The 21,647-nt window shown below is 37.4% G+C and overlaps 1 protein-coding gene across 6 annotated transcripts in view; it reads left to right on the top strand.

Moving 5' to 3' along the window:
• Positions 1-21,647, top strand: part of CCDC171 (coiled-coil domain containing 171) — a 156,089-nt gene that overhangs the window by 90,997 nt on the left and 43,445 nt on the right. For all 6 annotated transcript variants that reach the window (XM_086629576.1, XM_086629582.1, XM_086629580.1 and 3 more), the window contains 3 exons: positions 5,229-5,374; positions 8,259-8,313; positions 20,483-20,614. In XM_086629576.1, the coding sequence (XP_086485702.1) occupies positions 5,229-5,374; positions 8,259-8,313; positions 20,483-20,614 (333 nt within the window). The remainder of the gene's footprint in view (positions 1-5,228; positions 5,375-8,258; positions 8,314-20,482; positions 20,615-21,647) is intronic.

The following is a 21,647-nucleotide window of genomic DNA, read 5'->3' as shown; positions in this document are numbered from 1 at the left end:
TCATCAGGTATGTCCTTTCTCAGAATGCTAGCACATGAAAAGATTGCTGCTGCCAGGATGAGGGTCCAGTAGCAAAGAGGTTGAAAAATGAACTGCTTTTTCTGCAAAGCACATACAGCTCATTCAAATGTCCTTTTGAGTTCTCGTATTTCTTTTCCTAGAGAAGTTTAAAGGGCATGTGAAAGCATTTGTTATTGAAGGAATGTCATGGGTGGTCAGCCTCAGGTTAGCTCTGCTTTGCAGGAGTGGAACAGCCACATGGAGTTCATTTCAGACTGTTTTCAGACACTGCTGCAGCCACTATGGAACACACAGTGAATCCAGATATAGTATGTTGATATTGCAGTTTGGTTTCCAGTTGAGGAGTGTAAATCCATCTTATTTGTTGACATAGGTATAAATCTTTCTTAGATTTCTTTTCTTTTTTCATCTATCAGTGAGAAGTCTCAGTTACACATACTTTTTTTCCCTGAGATTTTTAATGTCCGGTTTTGATAGAAGTTTCATTTTGAGTTGTTCTTGATATGAATTCTTTTCAGAAAACATCCTGTGGAAATTCAGCTATATAGTTTGAGCTAATGTGATTTGGTTTGTGTTGCAGTCATGCACACTAAAAATATAATTTATGCTAAATATTAATGTAACTTCTTGTACCTTTTGGATTTGGACCTTTTGAAGATGCATGACGTCTCCAGGTTATCTGTAGGCTGTCTTTTGAGAGGCATTCGGAGACCGTCCTGAGGATTGTATTTGTCAACAGGGATAATGGGAAGTATGTTTCAGCTAGTGGAGGAATGGATGCTGGCTAAACTTTGTATTGTTTTTTCATTGTGGAATTTTATTGGTGGTGTATGTAGGACAGTTTTCAGGTTGTATTCAGTGTACAGATCTTTTAAAAAGTAATAGTTTGCATCTAAATGAAAAATATATAAATAAAACTTTATTCTGAAGACAAAATCTTTAATTTCACAAATTAGTTCATAATACACATACTGCAGTATATTTACATATCTTGTACTGCTGTGTTGTGTCTGCAAAATTTAAATCTAATTTAGTAGGCAGTTTGATCTATCTTTAGTTGATCTTGGAAAATATGCTCTCAGTATAAATGTGTCACACGTTTTGCATGAATTTAATCTGTGTGGCTGTCATCGTTCATCTAGAATGATTGTCCATCTGTTATCTTTTGAATAGAGTGCTTTTTTTTGTGTGTAAAGAATGACAATGTTAAACTTGGATTTCTTTTTGTAACTGATTTTGAAGAGATTCCTCACTACAAAGCCTAAGCTTCTTAAAATTATTTGTGGAAGGACCCAGCTGACAAACATCCAATGAGATTTTTCTTCAGTGCTATCGGTTACTTGCTGTTCTCTCCAACAAACGTTTTTTAATGCTCAGCTTATGGGGGAAAAAAAAGCCTGAATCTAAAATATTTCTGAAGGGAACTCCTTCTAAGGATTCTGATGAAAACTCAAGTGATCTAGTAGATTTTGGTGGACTTTAGAGGAAGGAGTGCAATGATGTCTGAATTAACACCTGAATGCTTAAATATCCGAACTAAACAGATAACTGGCATTTTAGGGAATGTCAATAAATTGGAGTTTGGCTTCTAAGTTGGTTTAGAATCACTTGTGCTTGAAAGTGAAAGCTCAGCATCTTCGCAGAACTATGTGCAGACATAGTAGGTTTTTAAAACCTTCATGCTTCTTATCATGTTTAGCCTCAACTTTCTAACAATTGTAATTGTCCACAGAAAACATTTCGAGATAAATGCATTATCAGGTTTTGAGATTTTCTTATTTTTGTAAATACTAAGACCTGGGGGGCAAAATAAGGGCTATATTGTGGATTAAGTGAAATATCTCAAGGCTGTGCTTTTCTGATAACTGAACCTGAAGTGACCTTTCTCAGACACAATTACAGAGCTGTATGTTTTTCCTTTAATTTCATCAGGGGTTTAATTAGTATACAAATAAAACTTCCCTTATCTTCCTTTCTACCTAATTGGCTTGTCTTCGCTTATATATGAAGAATGTGAAAATGGGCTGTAATTAGGGTGACCGTGTTAACCTTTTTTTCTCAAACGTACTGTTGCCTAAAGGCCTCAAGGCCTAAAAACAGTGCTTTGGATTATTGCTTTGCAATCACTATGACTCTCCCATAGGTTTTCTCATGAGCAGAAGGGCTTTGGGTGCTGCAGGTTCCCACTGCTTAACGGGATCTTCATTCTTCTCCCCACTAAATGTTTATTGATTATCTCACTGCTCCACGCTCAGCCTCCAACAACTTAATATCAGGTGACAGTCAGGAGAGTTCTCCAAGTAATTAGAGTGGAGCAGTGAGGGAACAATTAGGAGCAGAGTTATTAAACTTGATTTATCCTATTCTCTCCTGAACACTTTCTTGGATATCAGAACATCACACTTTCACAATCTACCCTGGCTGAGAAATTAGTGGCTAACCTGCTGCTTATCATTGTTGCCTTGCTGCCTTGAGGCACACCCTCTTGGTTTCAGTCACTCAGCTGGAAATATTAGAGTCCATAAAGTTTATCAAGGGTTTTAATTAGATCAATCTGAGGAAGGAAAAAAAGAGAGGCTTAGTAGCCATTACTTTAGAATGCTCCACACTGTATTTGAACAATTTCCAAGGCTTGACTTTAACCCGGCGTAGCCAGGAGCTTCAAGTGAATGCTGAAACTGCTTTTAGAGAGCTAAAATCAGTTTGTTTTTTGCTTAGATACTGCAATATTATTGATAGGTAAAGTCTGAATCCTTTGGAGATTTCTGTAAATAATGATGAAATTTTTGAATGTAATAAAGCAGCTGTTTAGTGAGATATTTGATTTAATCATTTCTGTATTGCTTTGTCACCAGCTAGTGTGGATTGCTGGCCAAGCCTCTCAGAGTTAGGCTTCATGCCTTCATCTCTGTTACTGCCTCATTAATAGGCCTGTGCGTGCAATTGGTAAGCAAGATTAGTTAGCAGCTCTGAGAAGATTTTGTCACCTAGTGGGTCTCTTCACCATTTGTGATCAGTGATGAAAGCTTCGTGTGGGAGCAGGCAACTTCTCAGCACCTGTAGAAGAATAGCTATATAATAAAAATGAAATAAATATGCGTAATATTCCTATTATCCTGTCTTTCTTCACTCATTTAGACCACTAGAATCTTGGAGCCAGGCTCTATTCTAGCAGCATCTACATCAAAATTTGCTTGCATCAAAATATTAGCAGAATTATCTATTCTACATTGGCCAGAGCTCAGTCCCGTGACTGCATCTTAAAAAGAGATTTTTTTCAATTAAATGAGAACGTGGGGTGGACAAAGCATTGGCACCAGAGACATTGTTGTCTGTTCATAGATTTCATAGATTTCTAGGTTGGAAAAGACCTTAGAGATCATCGAGTCCAACCGTCCCTAATCCCCATTAAACCATATCCCTAAGTAGCTCATCCACCCTTTTCTTAAACGCATCCAGGGATGGGGACTCAACCACCTCCCTGGGCAGCCTATTCCAGTGGCTGACAACCCTTTCAGAGAAGAAATACTTCCTAACATCCAACCTGAATCTCCCCTGACTAAGCTTATACGCAATAAATTTTGTTTGTCAAAAGATGGGAATATGGGGGGGCGGGGAGGGAGCCACTCAACTCAGTTTTCAGAGCTGTTTCCTCAATGCTGACTTAGCCTAAAACAAACAAGCAGTAAACACAATAAATGGAAGAAGATAATATTCTTTGTTCTTAGAGACGGCTCCTTTTATCCTTGCTAATCCACATCAGGTTTCTTAGAAATAACTTTTCTGAAAATCTGACAATTCACAAATTTCATTCTTCAGACAGGGCTTTGATAGCTGCCGATGGCATTAGGATAGAATTTCTGAAAGCAACGCTTCTGGTTTTGAATATATTTATGCTAATAACGCAGTGGAAGAATGAAATCTGTGTGTTTATCTTTTCTTAGGTGTCAAATAGCATCCTTCATTGAAAATAATGACAATAAGAGGCAGAACAGAGTTATTCAACCTGCAGTAATTTGAGCAAGACTAATATTAACATTTCTGGGGTTTAGAGTTTCTTAAATAAACTCCCGATTGTTTTTTTTCTTATGATAGTGATTAATCTTTAACCTGGCTTTTTTAAATTGCTGAACAGAATGTTCAGATAGTGGTGCTGTACCTTCCAAATACGCCATTGAAATAGCTGGTAGCTTTTTTGTCTTGAGAAATGTTTGAAGAAAACTTAGCGCCCATCCACAGATTTCAGTTTATTTTCCAGGATTAGGCAGTTTTATATGGTACTTTGTTATTTTATAGAAATTTTCTCTAGCATATTATTCTTTGAAGTGCCTTTGGCTCTTCGCTAGATCTGAAGCTTTTTCAGAGCCAAATTTTTTTTTTCAGTCCAAATTTTTGTCAGCCTTTTGTATATACTGTTCTTAATACACATCCACAGCATAACACGTATTGTCTGTGTTCCACAGTCCAGGTGAAGTACACCTGAGTACAAATTGTGCAGAGCATTCTAGAACTTAAGCAGAAAACATATCCACAAATTTTGAAAACAAGGTGCAAGAGCTTAGTGTTGCAGCTGTGCAGCCTTTTCTGTCCTTCTGTATTGGTTTAGAATCTGTCAGGGAATTTGCATTTTGTAAAAGAATGTTTATAGCCACCTATTATAATTTCTTTCTAAAAAGGGAATTAACAGCTGTAAGTAAAATGTAACATTTAGCAAACTATGAAATCACATTATTAATACTCCACTCTATAAAAGCATTGATTTATCCCAGCAGAAAGCAGTAGCAACTAGCCAGGTTCTGTATTAATTAGTTCTGTGTGCTATTTGTCATCCGTTGGATTAATCTGAATTGATTTAAAGCATGTTGTGTCGGCAATTCTAAGCTGAAGAGAAACAGTAAAAAAATACATGTACTATTTTGCACATTGGAAAACTACTGTTAAAATAGTGAAAGTGCCATAAAATAGTGATTTATTCTTAGAAAGGATTGCAGCTAACCTGTAACATATTTGTACATAGGCAATATACTAAAAACTGGGGGGTTCTCAGTCAGTAATGGTTTTGCTAGAGAATTCATAAAACCTTAGTATGTAATGGTCCAAATCTACTTCACGGTCAGTCTGTTTTCCACTTTGTTTAATAGCCTATGGCATAAATTGAAGTTAATTATTTGGGCTGACAAGTAACTCTGCTTTCTGTCTGCTTGCAGAGACTCTCCGAGGCAAAGATGGAGCTGAGAAGAAAAGATCAATCTCTGCGTCAGCTCGATAGACTTCTTACCCAGCTGGAGCAGGACAACCGTCGACTGAAAGAGAGCATCCGTGATGCAGAGAGTGCCCTCTGCATGGCAGCGAAGTGAGCGCAGGGACCTTGGGGAGATCACTTAAAACAGACAAAAGATCAATTCCTACTTTCATGCGCAGGGTTTTAGCCCTGGCTAATGTAATGCTAGAAAACAAAAGTACATCAGTCTCTCTTTGAAATTCAGTGATAGTCTTCTAAAAAGAAAACTGTTAGTTCAAGATACTAGATGGTGTGTTTTCTGTAGTTACCCCATGACAGTGCTCCAAATTCTGGGTCCTGAAACAGCGTGGATGTTTTTGTTTGCCAATTATCCTACTGATTCGGCAACATCTCTTTGGCAGGTCCCTAATGCTCTGTTTATTTAGGAAATGATTGCTTGTTTTCTCTGTTTCCCCATCATCTTTTTATAGAGAGATACGATTTATTGATAACAAATACAGAAATGTCAGCTAGGTGACAGCTCTTGGCTGCCAAAGGGGCTGAAACCCATTTTGGACTTCGTCTTCCCTGTGGAATGGGATAGATCTTTCAGCTGATTTCAGAGAGTTTTGGATTTAGACATAAAACCCATGCCTTTTTATACCATAACCTGGAGAGTGGAAGGCAACGTTCAGGGACTAATCTTGAAAAGATTGATAGTCAAAAGATGTTCCATTGACTTGAATGAGATTATTACTAAACTCTTACAGTCATATAGTCAGATAAAAAGATAAGTCTTTGCAGACTCTGTTATCTATTACTCTTTTTGTAGTATGTACTTTGCATATTGTTGGTCCATGACCAAGATTTCAAAAAGGTTTAATTTAAAATTAAAATTTCTCATTATACCTGGGATACATCTGACATCTGAAGAACAATAGCTCAGAAGCTTTAAGGGTTTTATGCACAAGTGAAATAGTGTAATTAATATAGTTATCAGTGAAATCTTTTAACAAGCTAATTAAGATGACAAATGTTATTTCGTATGAGTGTATTAAAGCAGATGTGACCTGAGGAAGGATTTGTTCTGGAAAGTTTGCCCCTTTTCACCCTGCCCCAACCTATTTTACGCACGCTAGAAATGATCTTCCCTGTGGCCCTTCGTATATTCAGAAAAGGTTATTGTAACATGAAGTGGTTTAAAAATTGGTTTTATTTCTGTATATAGCAGTTGAATATTGACAAAGAAAAAAACCCCTACAATTTATTGTTCTACCAAGTCTTCGTAACAAATACCTTTTTTTCCCCGTTGGAACCTACAAGCAAAGTGGGTGAAATAGACTTTACTTTTGTCGAGAAAATCTTATTTTCATACCTCTTTCATAACCTGAGTATTTGTAAGCACTGCATCGGTGTCTTTCAAGTTCTTTCCTAATCTTTCATACAGCTTTAAAGGATAGCAAGATGGCTGGCGCATTCTGAGAATGGCTATCTTGATTTTCTTGCAGAAGTAGCCAGCAGTTCTTTTCCACTTCCCTCCAGAGTAGGAAGCAGTATTCATAAAAGTGTCTGAAAGCAGTGAACTTGACAGAAATTGAGTAGTCATTTCTCTGCTAGACAGAAACTCTTTATCAAGCCTTCACCCCAGCCATTGTGTAAAAGATGATGCAAAGCGTGTTCCTCATGCCTGAACCACGTTTCTGGACAATAATCCCAAAGAATAGTTCTATGATCCAATTCCAATTTGCCTTACACCGGCAGGAGTTGATAAATATATGAAATAAAGTTTGAATGAAATGTAAATCTTGGCATGGAATGCAATAGGTTCATTTTTAATTTTTCTTTTTCCTGGGTGCTGTAAACAAATATTACCAGACTTTTATTTTAAGATGTTATTTAAGATAATAAATCGACCATAGTCAGAGATCTTTCGGTTCACAAAAAACAAGAAACTGGGAACCACCTGTTAACCTGAGTCCAAAATTCTGTCTAAAGATACTTTATTTTTATGATGCACATCCAAGAATATGCGAGGAACAGACTGGCTTCTATCTCAGTAACTAACTTAGAAATTAATGGTGTTAAACTGGCTCTCTAGAGCTAACTTACCAAGTTACTTTCCTGTACGTTCCAAGCAGAGGAACGCTATGGTTTTGACTCCTGTTTTAGGAACTGTAAGAGTTCAGACAAAATATTGATATAGCTGACAAGGTAAAAGACAGTCCTGGAATATTAAAGTGTATCAGCTTTTCTGGCATAGATTCCATTTGATTTCCTATCGTGCTTTGTTGGTCACGCTGTCCTGTTCTCCTTAGTGTTATGGTATTATGCAACTTTAATTCCATTTCTGTCAATGCATCAGATGAGACCAAGGCTTTTTATGGCAGTGTAACGATCAAAATTGTCTTTCTTAGTGAAGCCCTAATCTACAAAAAATCATGAGAGTACCAGTACTTGTGTTTTGTAAGGATAGAATTCTGGACTGGACTTCTTTTGGAAAGGGACCAGTGGAATGTTCAGTTTTAGAGAAGACAGGAATACTTATATGCATATAAGTACATAGTTGTTAGGCCAATATAATTGATGAAAAACATAGAATTTGTCAGTGTTTTGCAGTATGAGAATGTAATCTCTTCCTGCTAGAGCCTGGACTTCATTCAACATGCCCTTTTTATCCAAGACTGCAGATTTCTTCTCCAAGAACATGATAGTTGTTCATTGATATGCCTCTAAGTACAGCTAGTTTAATTGCTTGTCCACAACAGAAGCATCTTTCCTATGGAAATGTGCCAAATAGTTGTCCATGAACTACTTTTTAGGGTTTGCATTGGAGATACAAAAAGGGGAGATACAAATATAACAGTTTAAAGAATTATTATTACTAATAATATTATTATTAATAATATTAATTATATTATTAAAAGATGTGATGGTTATAAAGTAACAGAAAATTAATTTCTACATCAATACAGCTTCAGTTCTATTAACTACTCTGTTTTTTTTTCTCTTTTAATAGAGACAAAGAATTGATTATTAGTCATATGAAATTTGTGGAAGACACTCTTCATAAGGTAAGAATTTTAAGCATTCCCTCTGTATGTGTATTTCCAAACACATTGAGGTTTTGCAACTGCTTATTCGCAGGGAAGGAGGGAAGTAGAAGTTTTTGTAAAGCAACGTCCTTTCCTTAGAGTTTAGTTTCCACCTTCAACTTTCTTCATCTCCAAAAACTGTTCATATCTAGTGAAATAAAATATGATTTTGTAGTACAAGGAATTCTTATTTTTAATATAAAACTTATTACAAAATTCACCTTTCTTGCCTCAGTTGCTGAGCACTATTTCTGGTTATCAAGTGAAGACTATTATCATCCAAACAGTTCGTAATTACTGCTGAGTTAACTCTCTCTGAGTAAGGCAGAGGTAATGAGGTAATCTGGTTAAGTCACATGTGTGGTGGCCAGAAGACATTTGGCTTTGTGCATGCTACTTTAGTCTTTGATACATGATAAATAAAGTAAGAAAAAGACAATAAGTATTAATTAGCCTGTAATCAAAAACTTTCATGTAATAAGTTACCTCTCTGACTTGTACTATTTTGCCCTGGTATAGTATTCTTTGAAGGTCCAGCAAAGCTGTATATATTAATTATTTGGGAGAAAGGGCTGTTTTTAACTGTAGCTCTAGTGGCTGATTGTTTTGTAACTGTTTTCAGTCCAGAGCAACACAGAGCAAAATAAGTGTTTTTATTACCTTGGAGTGTTCATTTCCCTTATCGCATCTTGAATTCCCAGCAACGTGGGAATCTATTCCTTATTTTAGTTTCTGTGTCCACCAAAACTGCTGTTAATTTAATTTTCAGATACCTTTTTCAAGTTTCTCTCTCCTTCAATGTTCACAAAAAGTGACAGTACTTAAACTCTGTCTTTTAGCTGCAGCAAACTGTGCTGATAGGTAACGTCTTCCTTTGTGTCCCCATCTTCTTCATACTGGCCTCTTTTAAGCTTGGGAAATCAATGTCATATGGAAAGTACCATGTTTTCACAGGAAGATGTATGTGTAATGTCCTTGGCCTTGAGAATTTATTTTTCTGGATTGCAAGTTTACATTTTGATTTAAAAAGCAGTGCTGTATGGGCACAAGGATTGAAATGTTTGGGGAGGTTATGGGGAAGGTCACATGCTCAGCACTGATTTTCCTGATGCAGTGAATGGATGGAGAAACTGCCATATTTTCTTTGAGAATTTTAGTTACCACATCTGCTTATTATTTCTTGATGTACATAGTTGTTAGGCCCAAATAGCTTATTATTGTGTAGCAGTGTAATTTATCCTTTCTGGTTTATCAACCTGAAGAGTGAGGAAAATGTAAGAATTAGACATGTCAAGATGCTTCTTTCAGCAGGAATTAAAAAGAATTGATTGTAAATCATTCTTGATTTGACATATCATTTCTCCTAGAAGAACAAAGTGAAAGTACTGCTTTTTGTTAGGGAAATATCTGAAAGGTAAACCCTACATCATAATGGTAGCTAATTATCTAACATTAATGAACATGGCTTATGTGTTGTTTTTCAAGGTTTTCTCACACCTTGCAATCAGAACATATGAAGTAGATTAAATACTAGTAAAGGAACCGCAAGCCTGTCTTTTCCCCCATAGAAGTTCTGGGAACTGCTTTTGTTTTCAAAAAAGGACGCAAAGGAAAATGGACAAAGCTCAGAATCATCTGGGGTTGAACAAGTAACAAGTACTACTGTTAGCTGCAGATATATTTACAGCAGTTTAAATTGAACATTGTGGTATTTCTGTGTTGGTGCATTCATGAGCAAATATCCACAAAATTCCGCTGCATCACTTGTAGGATCTGTGTTATCGATGCATAATGCGAAATTTTTTACCCATAGAGCTTAGAGGGATCTTACAGACATCTTCAATAATCGCAGTTAGACTCAGGATAAGATGCTATACAGTGCTATCTGTTAAAGTGACCTCATTCTTTCCTGTACTCTGTCACTACAAGAACTCCAGAAGGCAGCAATGTAGGTACTAGATCATCTGCCTTTGAGTATACTGGGATGTAACGTTCAGCAAACAACACGAAAAGAAGCAGAAGTGAGGGAAACAATCTCGGCATGTTTTTAATACAGCTCTGGACAAGGGACCATTTGCAACACTTACTGCCCACTCTGTGACTGGGTGGAAAATCTAGTATCATACATCTGGTTTTGTCAACAAGTGCTTGGGCATGGTTGTGCCCAGAATGATTCTTCTAAGACCATTTCAGAGCCATCTTTTTAAATCATCATGAATATTTATGAAGCATGAATGTTGAAGAACTTGAGCATGTGCTGTGCTAAGAAAGAAAATAGTTTTAGCAGCTAGTTCCATATCCTTCATAACCTGCAAGATATTTTTTAGATGGTTATTTTTTGTCTTATCCTGCATCTTGTTGTGTTAGCAATCTTCATCTGACCCCTGGAGCTGGATTATTTGCACAAGAGTTCCTGATGCCATTAAAATAACAAATTATTTTGGTTTTATACTATCTAAATATTGAAGACAAATATCAAAGTGCAAAGTGGATGTTTTACCAAATTTTAAAAACACACCACCAAGGGCAAGCAGAGGACCTCCAGAAGATTTTAGTTTGTTTCAGTTTTATTCTCATGATGTTAAAGATGACCAAAAGGTAATAGTTGAATTTTAAAAAAAATGTTTGGAAAACAGGTGCAATTTTTTTAATTTTTTTTTTTCTTCACTAGAATCTATTAGATAGCCTTAAACTGAAAAACTTAACAAAGTATTACAGGTTTAAACATTGGCTAGTTAGAGAATGCATGTCTGTGACTTGGCCAATTTGTTTAAAAAAAAAAAGAAAAAGAAAAAAAAAAGTCCCCCAAAACCCAATATAAGACGCATAATGGTAACAGAAATAAATTGGTTTTTACTGGAAGAGTTCTTAAAAGAAATTCTGTCAGCTTGAAGTTCAAAATTCAGAGTTTTCTTAAGTCTTCTCATCAAGAGAAAAAGCATTTAAGTAAATGTCTTATTTTAAAACCTATCTGCAGTCCTTTTTTATGTATGAAAAAATAAATGATTTCTTGGAACACTTTCCTCTCAAAAATATGTTGAGAAGTTATTTTTGTTATAAATATACCCTTGTTATACTTGTTGATAAACTGTATTTCATTATTAATTTCTTCTGTACTTCTTAACATCATGTTTGCATAAACAGAGTAAGAGGCATTAAGTCTGTTGATTTTATACAACTGGGTTCTCTTCTTCTTAACATGTGGTTAATGACTTCTTAGTGTAGATGATCCCATCAGTGGAAGAAATAACTTTGCACTATCCGTGCTGAAATCTTCAGCCTTCCCCTTGTATTGCCACTCAGTTTGAGTGCCTGTGGTGGGTTAGCCAGCAGCCAGGTGCCCACCCAGGTGCTCTCACTCCCCCTCAACTGGACAGAGGGAACAAAACAGAATGAGAAAACTTGTGCATTGAGATACTACAGACAGGGAGATTGCATACTAGTTACTGCCACTAGTAACTAGAGTTGACTTGGGGAAAATTGCTCTAATTTATTTATTAAAACAGATTTGGATAGTGAGAAACAAAGGCAAAAAAATTAGCATCCTCCTGCCTTTTAGGCTCAACTTCACTCCGGACTCCTCTGCCCATGCCCTGAGGAGCAGGGGATGGCAGTCAGTCTGTAACACTGTCCCGCTCCTGCTTCCTCGTGCTGTTTCCTTGCTCCAGTGTGGGCTCTCCATGGACTTCCATCTGCTTCGATGTGGGATCCTCCATGGGCTGCAGTGTGGATGTGTGCTCCAGCATGGTGCTCTCCGTGGGCTGCAGGGAAATACCTGATCTAGTGACTCAAGCACCTCCACCTCCAGCTTCTTCTCTGACTTCGGTGTTCACAGGGCTGGTTCTCGCCCTTTTTCTTCTCTGCTCCTCTGCCTGTGTGGTGGTTTTTGCCCTTTCTTAAATACGTTTTCACAGAAGGGCCACTGTCTTGGCTGAGGGGCTCAGCTGTGCCCTGCGGTGGGTGGGTCTGTTGGAGCAGGCTGGAGCCCTCTGTGTCCAGCACGGGGGCAGCTCCAGTTTCTCCTCATGGAGGCTGCCCTGTAGCCCCCCACTGCTGGTCCCTGCACCTGCACCCAGTACAGTGCTGTAACTGCCTCTTCTTCACCCTCCCTAAATCCCTGTTCTCTAAACTGCCCGTGCAAAACAGCACCATGGGGTGTCGTCCGAGTGAGCCAGCCTGTACAGAAACAGAAAATTGTTTCTTTTTCCCTTGTACTTTTAACGATTTAAGTCTTGACAAGCTTTATGGGCTGGCAGAGTTTTCAGCCTGTCCCAGCCCTGGCTGCTTAGGATTTGGCCATTTTAACAGGTTAATAAAATACCATGTCATCACAAGCTTAGGCCGATGAGCTGTGATAATGAGTCAGTAAAAACAAACAAAAAAAATCCCTCTCCCTAATTTTTTTTCCCCAGTAACTGGTTTGTAAATCTCTCATTCTGATGTTTGGGACAGTTCAGGGATCAAAGCACCTATCCAGTGTCCTCCTTTCCTTTTGGCATCTGGGCAGAAAAATAATTCTTCATCCACTCTGTAATACACTTAATTTCTGCTGGTTGAAAGGTTCATACGCCAGCTGGCAGAACAGCTTCCACACAGACTCATCAGTAGTCATCCTCCCACCATTATGTTTCATTGCCTCACTGCTGCTCTCCTTCCCTTTCTGTTGTCTTCTCCAAAATGTCCCTTAACTGGCTGTTCATGAGATTTGGGCCGCACATTTCCATCAGTTGGGAAGAAATCTGAACACTGTATGATCCTTCCCGTTACATCCTTGTAAAACACAAGGACAAAATTATCCATCTTTATCCAGTTCAATGATGTGTCTAATTCAGGAGAAAGAGACAGTTGGAGATGGAGCAAGACCATGGAAGACTTGAGAATTAGTAAGGTAGCATTAGATTGCTATTTCTGATGTGGTCCATAGCAATATAACGTATTTCCTTATGGTGGCTGTTTTATGGCCTGTAAGAAATTAATTTACAATAGGTTTAAGTTCATATACAAGTGACTACTTCAGTAAAAACACTCAGTGTAAGTGGCATTAATTGTTAGTTTCACCAAGACGACCACAAATTGATCAGGCCTTGGAAAAATAGAAGAGTTACGAGGCTTAAGTTAGCTGCCACAATCAGAGTTAAAGAGATGTGACCTGGTACTTCCAGGCATACCGATTAGTCACATTTCTCTGAGTTAACTGGGATCTTTAGTCTGTCATATTTAGTTATCACAATAATGATTTAAAAGCTCTTTTTTTGTAGAGATCTCAACTTGAAAATTTTTCCGTAACCCAATGTCACTCCCAGAGCAGGTTCTTCTGTGTATTTAGACACATTAACAGGGTGAAGCCTGCTTGTCTGTGTGTTCTCAGGGGCTATTCATCACTGTGGTCCTTGGTTGTTCTAAACCAGCCCTGTCACAAGCCTGTTGAAACGAGTATGTGTATGTGCAATAAAATCCTGAAGAAAACCCCATTAGAATATTGAAATTCTAAATGATTGCTGTAAGAAGTTTATAGTAGGAGACAAGCTGTTATATCCCTGAGACAAGAAAAAAAATGCAGTAAGATTACTTTTCTCCTCCTCCATCTCAAATTAGCACCTCTTCGTTTCAATGTTTTATGAATGACTTTTGTTTCCCCCCCCTAGTAATCTGACTTTCTTGATCCTTGTTGCTAAAGATCAGTTGTGCAGGACATACAGGTGTTAGCACAGCTGGCTTGCTGATGACAACTCTGTCCATATAGCTGTCTGGTGTGTCATCACTCATATTGTTCAGTGTCATTCTGACCTAGCCAAGCTAAAAATGGTACTCCAGCTCAAGAGGGATTTAAAAACCTTGACAAACTAAAGATAAGACATTGCCGAATGTCATATCCATGTGCTTAACTGTTTTCAGTTTAAACATACCTAAATAACTAATTTCAGGGTGCATTTGTCGTCTTTGTCTTTTTTTTTTTTTTTAAAGGCTGAATACTTTTGCGTAGTTTCCTTTCAGTAAGGAAAAATCCTTGTTTGGAGAACTGTGGAATTACTGAATACATTAACTGTTATTTTCTCCAGACATAGGTTCATTTTCAGCCCAAGGTCACTGAAATCTGTTCATAGGGGATGTATTATAGTGCACATCCTGCAACTACAGCGAAGCTTAGGTGCAGTAGTTCAATGTTTGCAAAAAACAACTCTGGATCAAATTAACATCTTATTGAACAGAGCATGTAGTGTGTGCATGTAGTAATATGAGAAAGCTTGAATTAAACTTACAGGTAAGCCTGGGATGGTATTCTACTCTGAAAATTAATTTCCAGAATCTTGAGTAATCTTTAAGAAAAGAGAAAAAAATAAGAAAAAGCCAGACATATTCAAAACATCAGGTTTATGAGATATGTCTCCTTACACAAATGCTGTTCTGCAGTAATTAATGTTCTTTAAAAAAAAAAAAAAAAAAGGCTTGTATTGTAATTAAATACAAATTTGCATGGCGGTAATCAAAAAGGATAGTCACTAAATCTGTATGCCAATACCGAAATTTTTAGTAGATTTTCATTTATTTGAAATATTTTGTATGCCTAATCACACAGGTATGGCTACGTACAGTAGGGTATGTGCAAATGCTGTTTAAAACCTCCACTACTAACAGAAGTCCGACCCTTGGGTTTGAGGATGTATTCCTTATTTTGATGAAAGAGCATGCAACGATCTGCTGGCCTTTAATGACTACTCAAACCTAACTGTGATGGCCGTATAACAAGTATCCGTTCAACTGTACCGTGTGTCTCTCTTCCCTTTCACTCCTACAAGGCACTATTTTATCCAAGCAAGGTATATTGTGATTTGTTGTAGTTTGGTTTGGGTTTCTCGGGGTGGGGGGAGAAAGAAAAACAAAAGAAGAAAATAATTTGAGGGTTTTTTTTTTCAGTTCAATTGATTGGTTTGGTTCCCAACATCATTCCTTGCCTGTTTGGCTCTAGTTGTGGCTGTAGTTTTCCAGTTTTCAGTTGTTTGATCTAAAGTGCCTTCAGTTTAAGCAATGCAGTCTTGTCACAGGCCGTCTCTCCACTTCTGGAATGATCCTTGATTCCTGAAACCTCACGATGGAAATACTGTTTCCGTGATTTTACAGGCCCTCACTCAATAAGATGAATATACACTTTTTGAGGGATTTCTTCACTTTCAGGGCACACTCAGACTCTGGTGTTTATGAGGAACTGATCTTAACAGCTGTCTCTTGGATCTGACAGAGTGCTGAGGTGTATACTTCTTTGGATGTCACATGTGCCAGCAAATATTTTGAGGTCTGTGTTTCCTTAAAGGGCTAACACTTCAGGTGGTGTCACTGCTTTCTAGATATCCCATACTCAGGAGTGATAGTATATATCCTCAGGAAGATCATCTGTATTGGCAACTTACTTGAACTACTGTTGTCAACACTATTCAGTACTGTTGTTGTGCAACTTCCGTCATGTAAATTCGCTTGTATTTTTTAGTATAGAGTAAAAGAACATTAACAATTCATAACTAAACATTAAAAAATTAAAAAGTATTAGTGAGGGTTGAATTCTGTCCACCAATGTATATACTTTTTTAATTATTCTCCTTAGATCTATGGTCATTTGTGCCACTGTAACAAAGACTTGCCCATTCGAATGAGTTAATACATAACTTACTTATCGAAGAAGGCAAAAGACCGTGTTCAATAGATGTGTATGTCCTTGATTTGTGCAATATAGCCTCCATTCTACATGCTACCCTGGAGGTATGGACATTATGCAGCTAAATCATCCACATATTTAGAAGACTGTGGTTAAGACTAAGATGTGGTTTGCATTAAAACTGCCTCCTCCTATTTTAAAAAGGTGAAAACTTTTCTTCTAATTACATGTCACATGCAGACCACATAACATTGCAGTAGAAACCATTTTGCTTGCACTCTTTTAAAATGATTTGCATAACATATTGTAGGTTCTGTTATCTCAGCAGTGTGATCATCTCAAGGTCAAGCAGACTAAATCACTACTTGCCATTCACTTATCACCAAATCACAGCATTATTGTACATTTTTTCCCACTGTTTAAATTGCAGATGATATGCTATTAAAAATAGTAGTAGGAAATGAAAATGAAATAAGCCCAAAGTCTTTTACTTTCTAGATACTGTATTTATGTAGAACTGGTGGGCTTTGAACTTAGAAAAGATTCTCTTTTATAGCTGACATGGCGAAGTTTATACCCATAAATAACTTATTTTCTTTTCATCATAAGAAAGCATCAAATTAGGCCTAAAATAAGGAATTGAAATCTCTGGTTTGTTGTACCACTCAGACAGTAACTGGGCGAAGGCGTTAGGGAAGGGTAAGCACATCTGAATACCATTTGCAACTTGCTAGTATTTAGTGCATGTCTCTGTTGGCATAACTGGACATATGAGGTCAAACTGTGCAGAAGGAAAACAAAGAAGTGAGCACAGAAGTGGACTGTAGACAAAATTATTGTTATCTCTGATCAGCAGAGAAATTTTAATGTCATTTTTGGACGTGTAGAATTAGCCCAACGAATTCTACACCTTGGTTCAGTCAATAACATAACTTCAGTTTATTACTCAGTTTCAGCTTTGATCTGACTTCATCAGTACTTTATTGATTTTAAATTGAGTGGCTATAGTGTTGTCTGCTGTGTTGCTCTCTTAATTAATTAAAAAGTTAAACACTGTTATTAGTCACCATGCTCCTTTGTTTTAAAATATTTTGAGTGTTATAGTGGAACTGTGTGAATCCGTTTGTGAATTTGCCTGTTTTCAGACAGTATTTATACCTGGCTAAACTAAAAAATCTAATGATGATACTTAGCAGCCCACTGTCACAGTACTTACTATGCTCCGTATAAAATCACTTTTGCAACTTTTCATGGTCTCAGGCGAAATTATGCTTGCTAAAAATATGTTTACCAAAATTAGAAATAGCCAAAATCTTCACTAGCATTGGATATAGATACGTTTATTTATTTTTTCTTCTCTGTTATTTTTGAGTATAGCGAAGTGGAACTGGTTTTAGATTTTTTTAATCATTGCAATAAGCCTGATTAGCTCATTAAGTTTTTTAGATTATAGCATTAGGTTTCTAGCCTAAGGAGGCCTCTTAGATAAAATAATCTTGCTTTAGATTTCATGTGGAGAAAAAAAAAAAAAGTGTCATTAAATACGAAAAAGCTCTGAAACTTACATCATAAAGCTTAACTAAATAGGATGGTTTTCCTCCCTGTCAGGCTGCCAAAAAAAAAAGAAGTTTTTTCAAATAAAATTATCAGTGTTACCTTTGCCTGATAGTTCTGTAATGTAATTGTGTATGTGAGTACTGTGCTTACTTCTTTAGAGAATGAGGTAATAGTTTTCCCAACTCCTGTCATTATCTTTCGGGATCTCAAAAAGTAAATAGCCAGAAAGTGATGAAATTAGTTAGTATCTGAGATTTCATATAGATACCACCTATCCGCTGTGATTCTGTGCAGGCATGACCATTATAGCTTTCCATTCCTTGAATAGGTAGCCAACTTGAAGGCTGTTTTCACTTTTAGTGAAACAATGTAATATTTGTACAGTATATGCCCAGTCTTTTGTTGTTACAGGTTTTCCTGAAACCTTGTGAATATTTTTCAAAGGAAAATTCTAGCTTCATTTTCTGTTTCTCAATATACATGTTCATAATAGGGTTCACTCTTTATGATGAAAGTATTTACAGACACAAAAACTTTCAGAGTTGTTTTTTTAAGTTGTGAATCTTCATACCAAATATACTCGTTAAGGAGCTAATGTCTACCTTTCTGGTGCGGTGGTATTAATGGCATATTTTTACCACAATTCAGCCATTTTAAAGAATGGCTTTTGTATTTTATCGTTCAGTGAGTGTCAGGCCCCAATACTGAAATGGAGAGTTTGAAACTAATAGGGTTAAAAGGACTTCCACAGTCTGTATTGTGTGTGTATTATACCTACATTGCTTATACATTGTTTTTTTTCCCTCTAGTATTAGCAATCTGCTTTTGTACTTTGACATAGGGATTTCCCTTGTGAATTTTGTCACAGAAAAAAGAGAATCATCAATATCGCAGTTAAACTTGACTTTCAAAGCTAATAGTATCTCATTTGGGGGCTGAAATTTAATAAATTTTCTTTGATTCTGGGTGAGTTTTTAAACATCAAACAATGAATTGGCCAGGGTGCAGTAAAATATTTAGATCTATTGACTACGGTTCAGAAGGGTAGAAGGCAAAACACTGGTGGTTTGATGTTGATAAATTCTTAGTACCTTAATCCACATTAATGTTTTCTTTTATCTGTGTGCATACTCGCAGCAAAGACGCTGAAAAGTTGGGATATATAAGCTATAAAAATGTAAATCAAGTGTATGTATGTGTTTAGTGTGTGTGTGTATCTGTATGTATTTGTGTGTATTCCAAGTAATGTATTTTGTTATATTCAGCAAGGTTAACATCTGACTGGAATTACACATGCTGACAGAACACTCTGGAGAGTTTGTTTGTTCCACAGGGCTGTATATCCTGAACCTAGTGCACTGCGTGTGCAAAAAATGTGTAGAGGACCTTTCCTGTTATAAAAATTGCATCATAGTGCATATGTTTGGCAGCCACAGGTATTGACAGGAATTCTTTAGGTCAACTTGGGAAATGTAGGGCTCCCTATTCCCACAGAACAGAGCAAAGAATAAAATAAAATCTCTTCTTCTTTGTATCAGTAGATTTACACATGCATACTTCTTTCAATCAGAGCAGATTTCAAAGGCTGCGCTATTATTTGAAATATGTCTGCTCATAACCAACATTTTACAAAAACCTGATTTTTTAAGTGGTTATAAAAATGTAATCTGAGGTTTAAAATGAACAAACATGCGTTTTAATTCGTGTTTGGTGAGTTCTTTTGAGTGAGGGACGCTCTGAGAAAAACTGAAATTTATTTTGAACAGTGTTTAGTAAAGGATGTGTCTATTGATTTATATGTGCTTAGTATGTATTTAGTACAGTTCTGTGCGTTGTTGCTGCAGGCAGTAAAACTATTTTTGCAGAACCAGCTCTTGCTACTCGGCAGGAGCGGTCTGTGCCACGCGAACGTATTTCATCTGTTCATTTGTACTAACACATATTTGTACGTGTGTCCGTCCGGCTGCATGAGAGTCTAATCTGGCTGCTGGGGTCTCCTGCAGGTGGACGCGGTGATTTTTACATGAAATAAAATGAAAAAACGGGGGCGGTGTGTGGCAGCGTGTGGTACGTGATTGTCCGCGGTTTCCCGCGCCGCCAGCAGGTGGCGCTGTGGCACCAACGGCCCGCGGCGGTGGCGGCCGCGCCGCGGGGCGGCCGGGGCGGACGGCTGGGGGGGGGCGGAATGGCTTCGCCCTTCCCTTCCCTTCCACCGGCCTGCGGAACCAGCTAAACACGGAGCTGTCTGAATTCTGTGCAAATCGCAGGCTGGCATAGTTAGAAACGGTGTAAAAGTCGGTTAATGCCGATTATTGCATTATTTCTCCTAGCGAGGGTGCAATGAGAAATCTAGTAGCAGGATTTTTATTTTTTTTTTTCGCCTATTGTTAATTGCAGAGCTACAGGTTGGTTTGTTTTGCTTTGTTTAAGGATTATTCGTTTTGATCTGGGGTTTAGCTGGTTTGATATTAAATGGACCTTACTGTGGAGGACTGAAATTATCTCCCTGCAGTAGACAGAACTCATATGCCAGCTTCTTGTGTGTGTGATCGTGTGAACTTTTTAATTTCATAGCTGATGTTTGCATGAGTCAGAGATACAGTCACTTATTTTCTTATGAGATTTTTACAGATTTTTACATTTTTACATTTTTTTTCATTTTTTGTGAAATGTATATACCAGGTGGGCTTGTGAGCCCTTAGTGTCTCTTCTTTCCTTCTCATTGCAGACCAGAGGAAGATGCTTTTTCTTCTTAACATTCTCTCCCAGCACTCTGAATTAGAGATTTATTTGCAACGAAAAATCAATTAGTCCTAAATTTATTCATGGATTTCAGGTCCAGCGATCAATGCAAGTCCACTCAGTGGGCTCAAGGGGACCCAGTTCATCCCAGTTAATGTGTCTGAAGGGGAATTACCATTGATGCTGTTTTTTTCCCTTCAGGTCAGAGATCAGACCTTGCTGTCACGGACTGCGGCAACCAGGAATGACTTCACCCTGCAGCTACCCAAACTGCACCTAGAGACCTTTGCAGTGGAAGGGCTGAAGGGCAGGCCAGAGGTTGTAGCATTTCAGGTTAGAGTCTGAAATAATCCTGTTTCTTTTTTCCCTTTTTTGCATCTGAGATAGAACAAGAAGCTAGACTGCTCTAAATGTGTGAAGAACAAAAAGCTTCGGAACTATTGCAGTCAACAGTTGAAATAATTTCCATACATACTCTTGAACAGGGTGTTTCAGAGATGAACTTTTAATTTTGGAGTTATAATGTTGAATAACTGACAGGAATATGACTACAGAAAAATGCAAATGTTATATTTTAAAATTTATATCACTCTATCCCACTCCTTTTTCCTCCCCTCCTGACTATCTGAGCAAGATAGATAAAATGGGGGGGTGGGGGGAAGACAGGCTTTCTTTGCTGCTTCTTGGTCAGCATCAGATTTTTCCATGTTATAGTTTTAGAAGTAATAGCGATTTTTGAGCATTTGTAATTTAAAAGAAATTGCTATTTGGAATATTTGAATATAGAAGCTATTTATTCATGTAGGTTGAAAGACTTGTATGTTTCAAAATACTAATTTCATTAGGAGGAAGCAATGGGGAAAAAAAAGAGAAGTAAACTGAAAATATACATATTTTCAGGTCTGAAAATGCCTCTTTATTTTTTATAAGTTGGTTATGTCTTCTTTCTTATACACAAACTATCCCTTAGTCTTTATAGCTGTGCTTGTGACACGTTATTGCTCAGGGCGGAACGTTTTGTTTTCTCAATGAGAGAACAAGGCACAGTGAGTACATACTTCTTTCATTGTGCTCTTCTGTGTGAATCAGAGAGAGGAAAGCTGGTCATGTAAAGTGCAAGGAAGTCAGGCAATGGAAGTGTTGCACAGGCTATGTACATTTCTGTGGTAATCCTTTTTAATTCCTTGTAGATTTTCTGTTCTAGATGCAGTATATAATTGCAGGAACAGGGTCACAAAATCCAATATTCAAGAAAGGCAGATTCTAAGCTGGACGTTTCTCACTGCTGCCTTCTTGCATGCGAGTGTTTCAATATGATAAAGATTTAAATTATGTGTGTGTTATTGTGTTTCCATAATAAAGCAGT

The sequence above is a fragment of the Tauraco erythrolophus genome, chromosome Z (genome assembly GCF_009769465.1).
Source record: "Tauraco erythrolophus isolate bTauEry1 chromosome Z, bTauEry1.pri, whole genome shotgun sequence".
In the NCBI taxonomy this organism is placed as follows: Eukaryota; Metazoa; Chordata; class Aves; order Musophagiformes; family Musophagidae; genus Tauraco; species Tauraco erythrolophus.
Note: the sequence above shows the minus strand (reverse complement) of the source record. Positions and strands in the feature narration are given on the sequence as shown.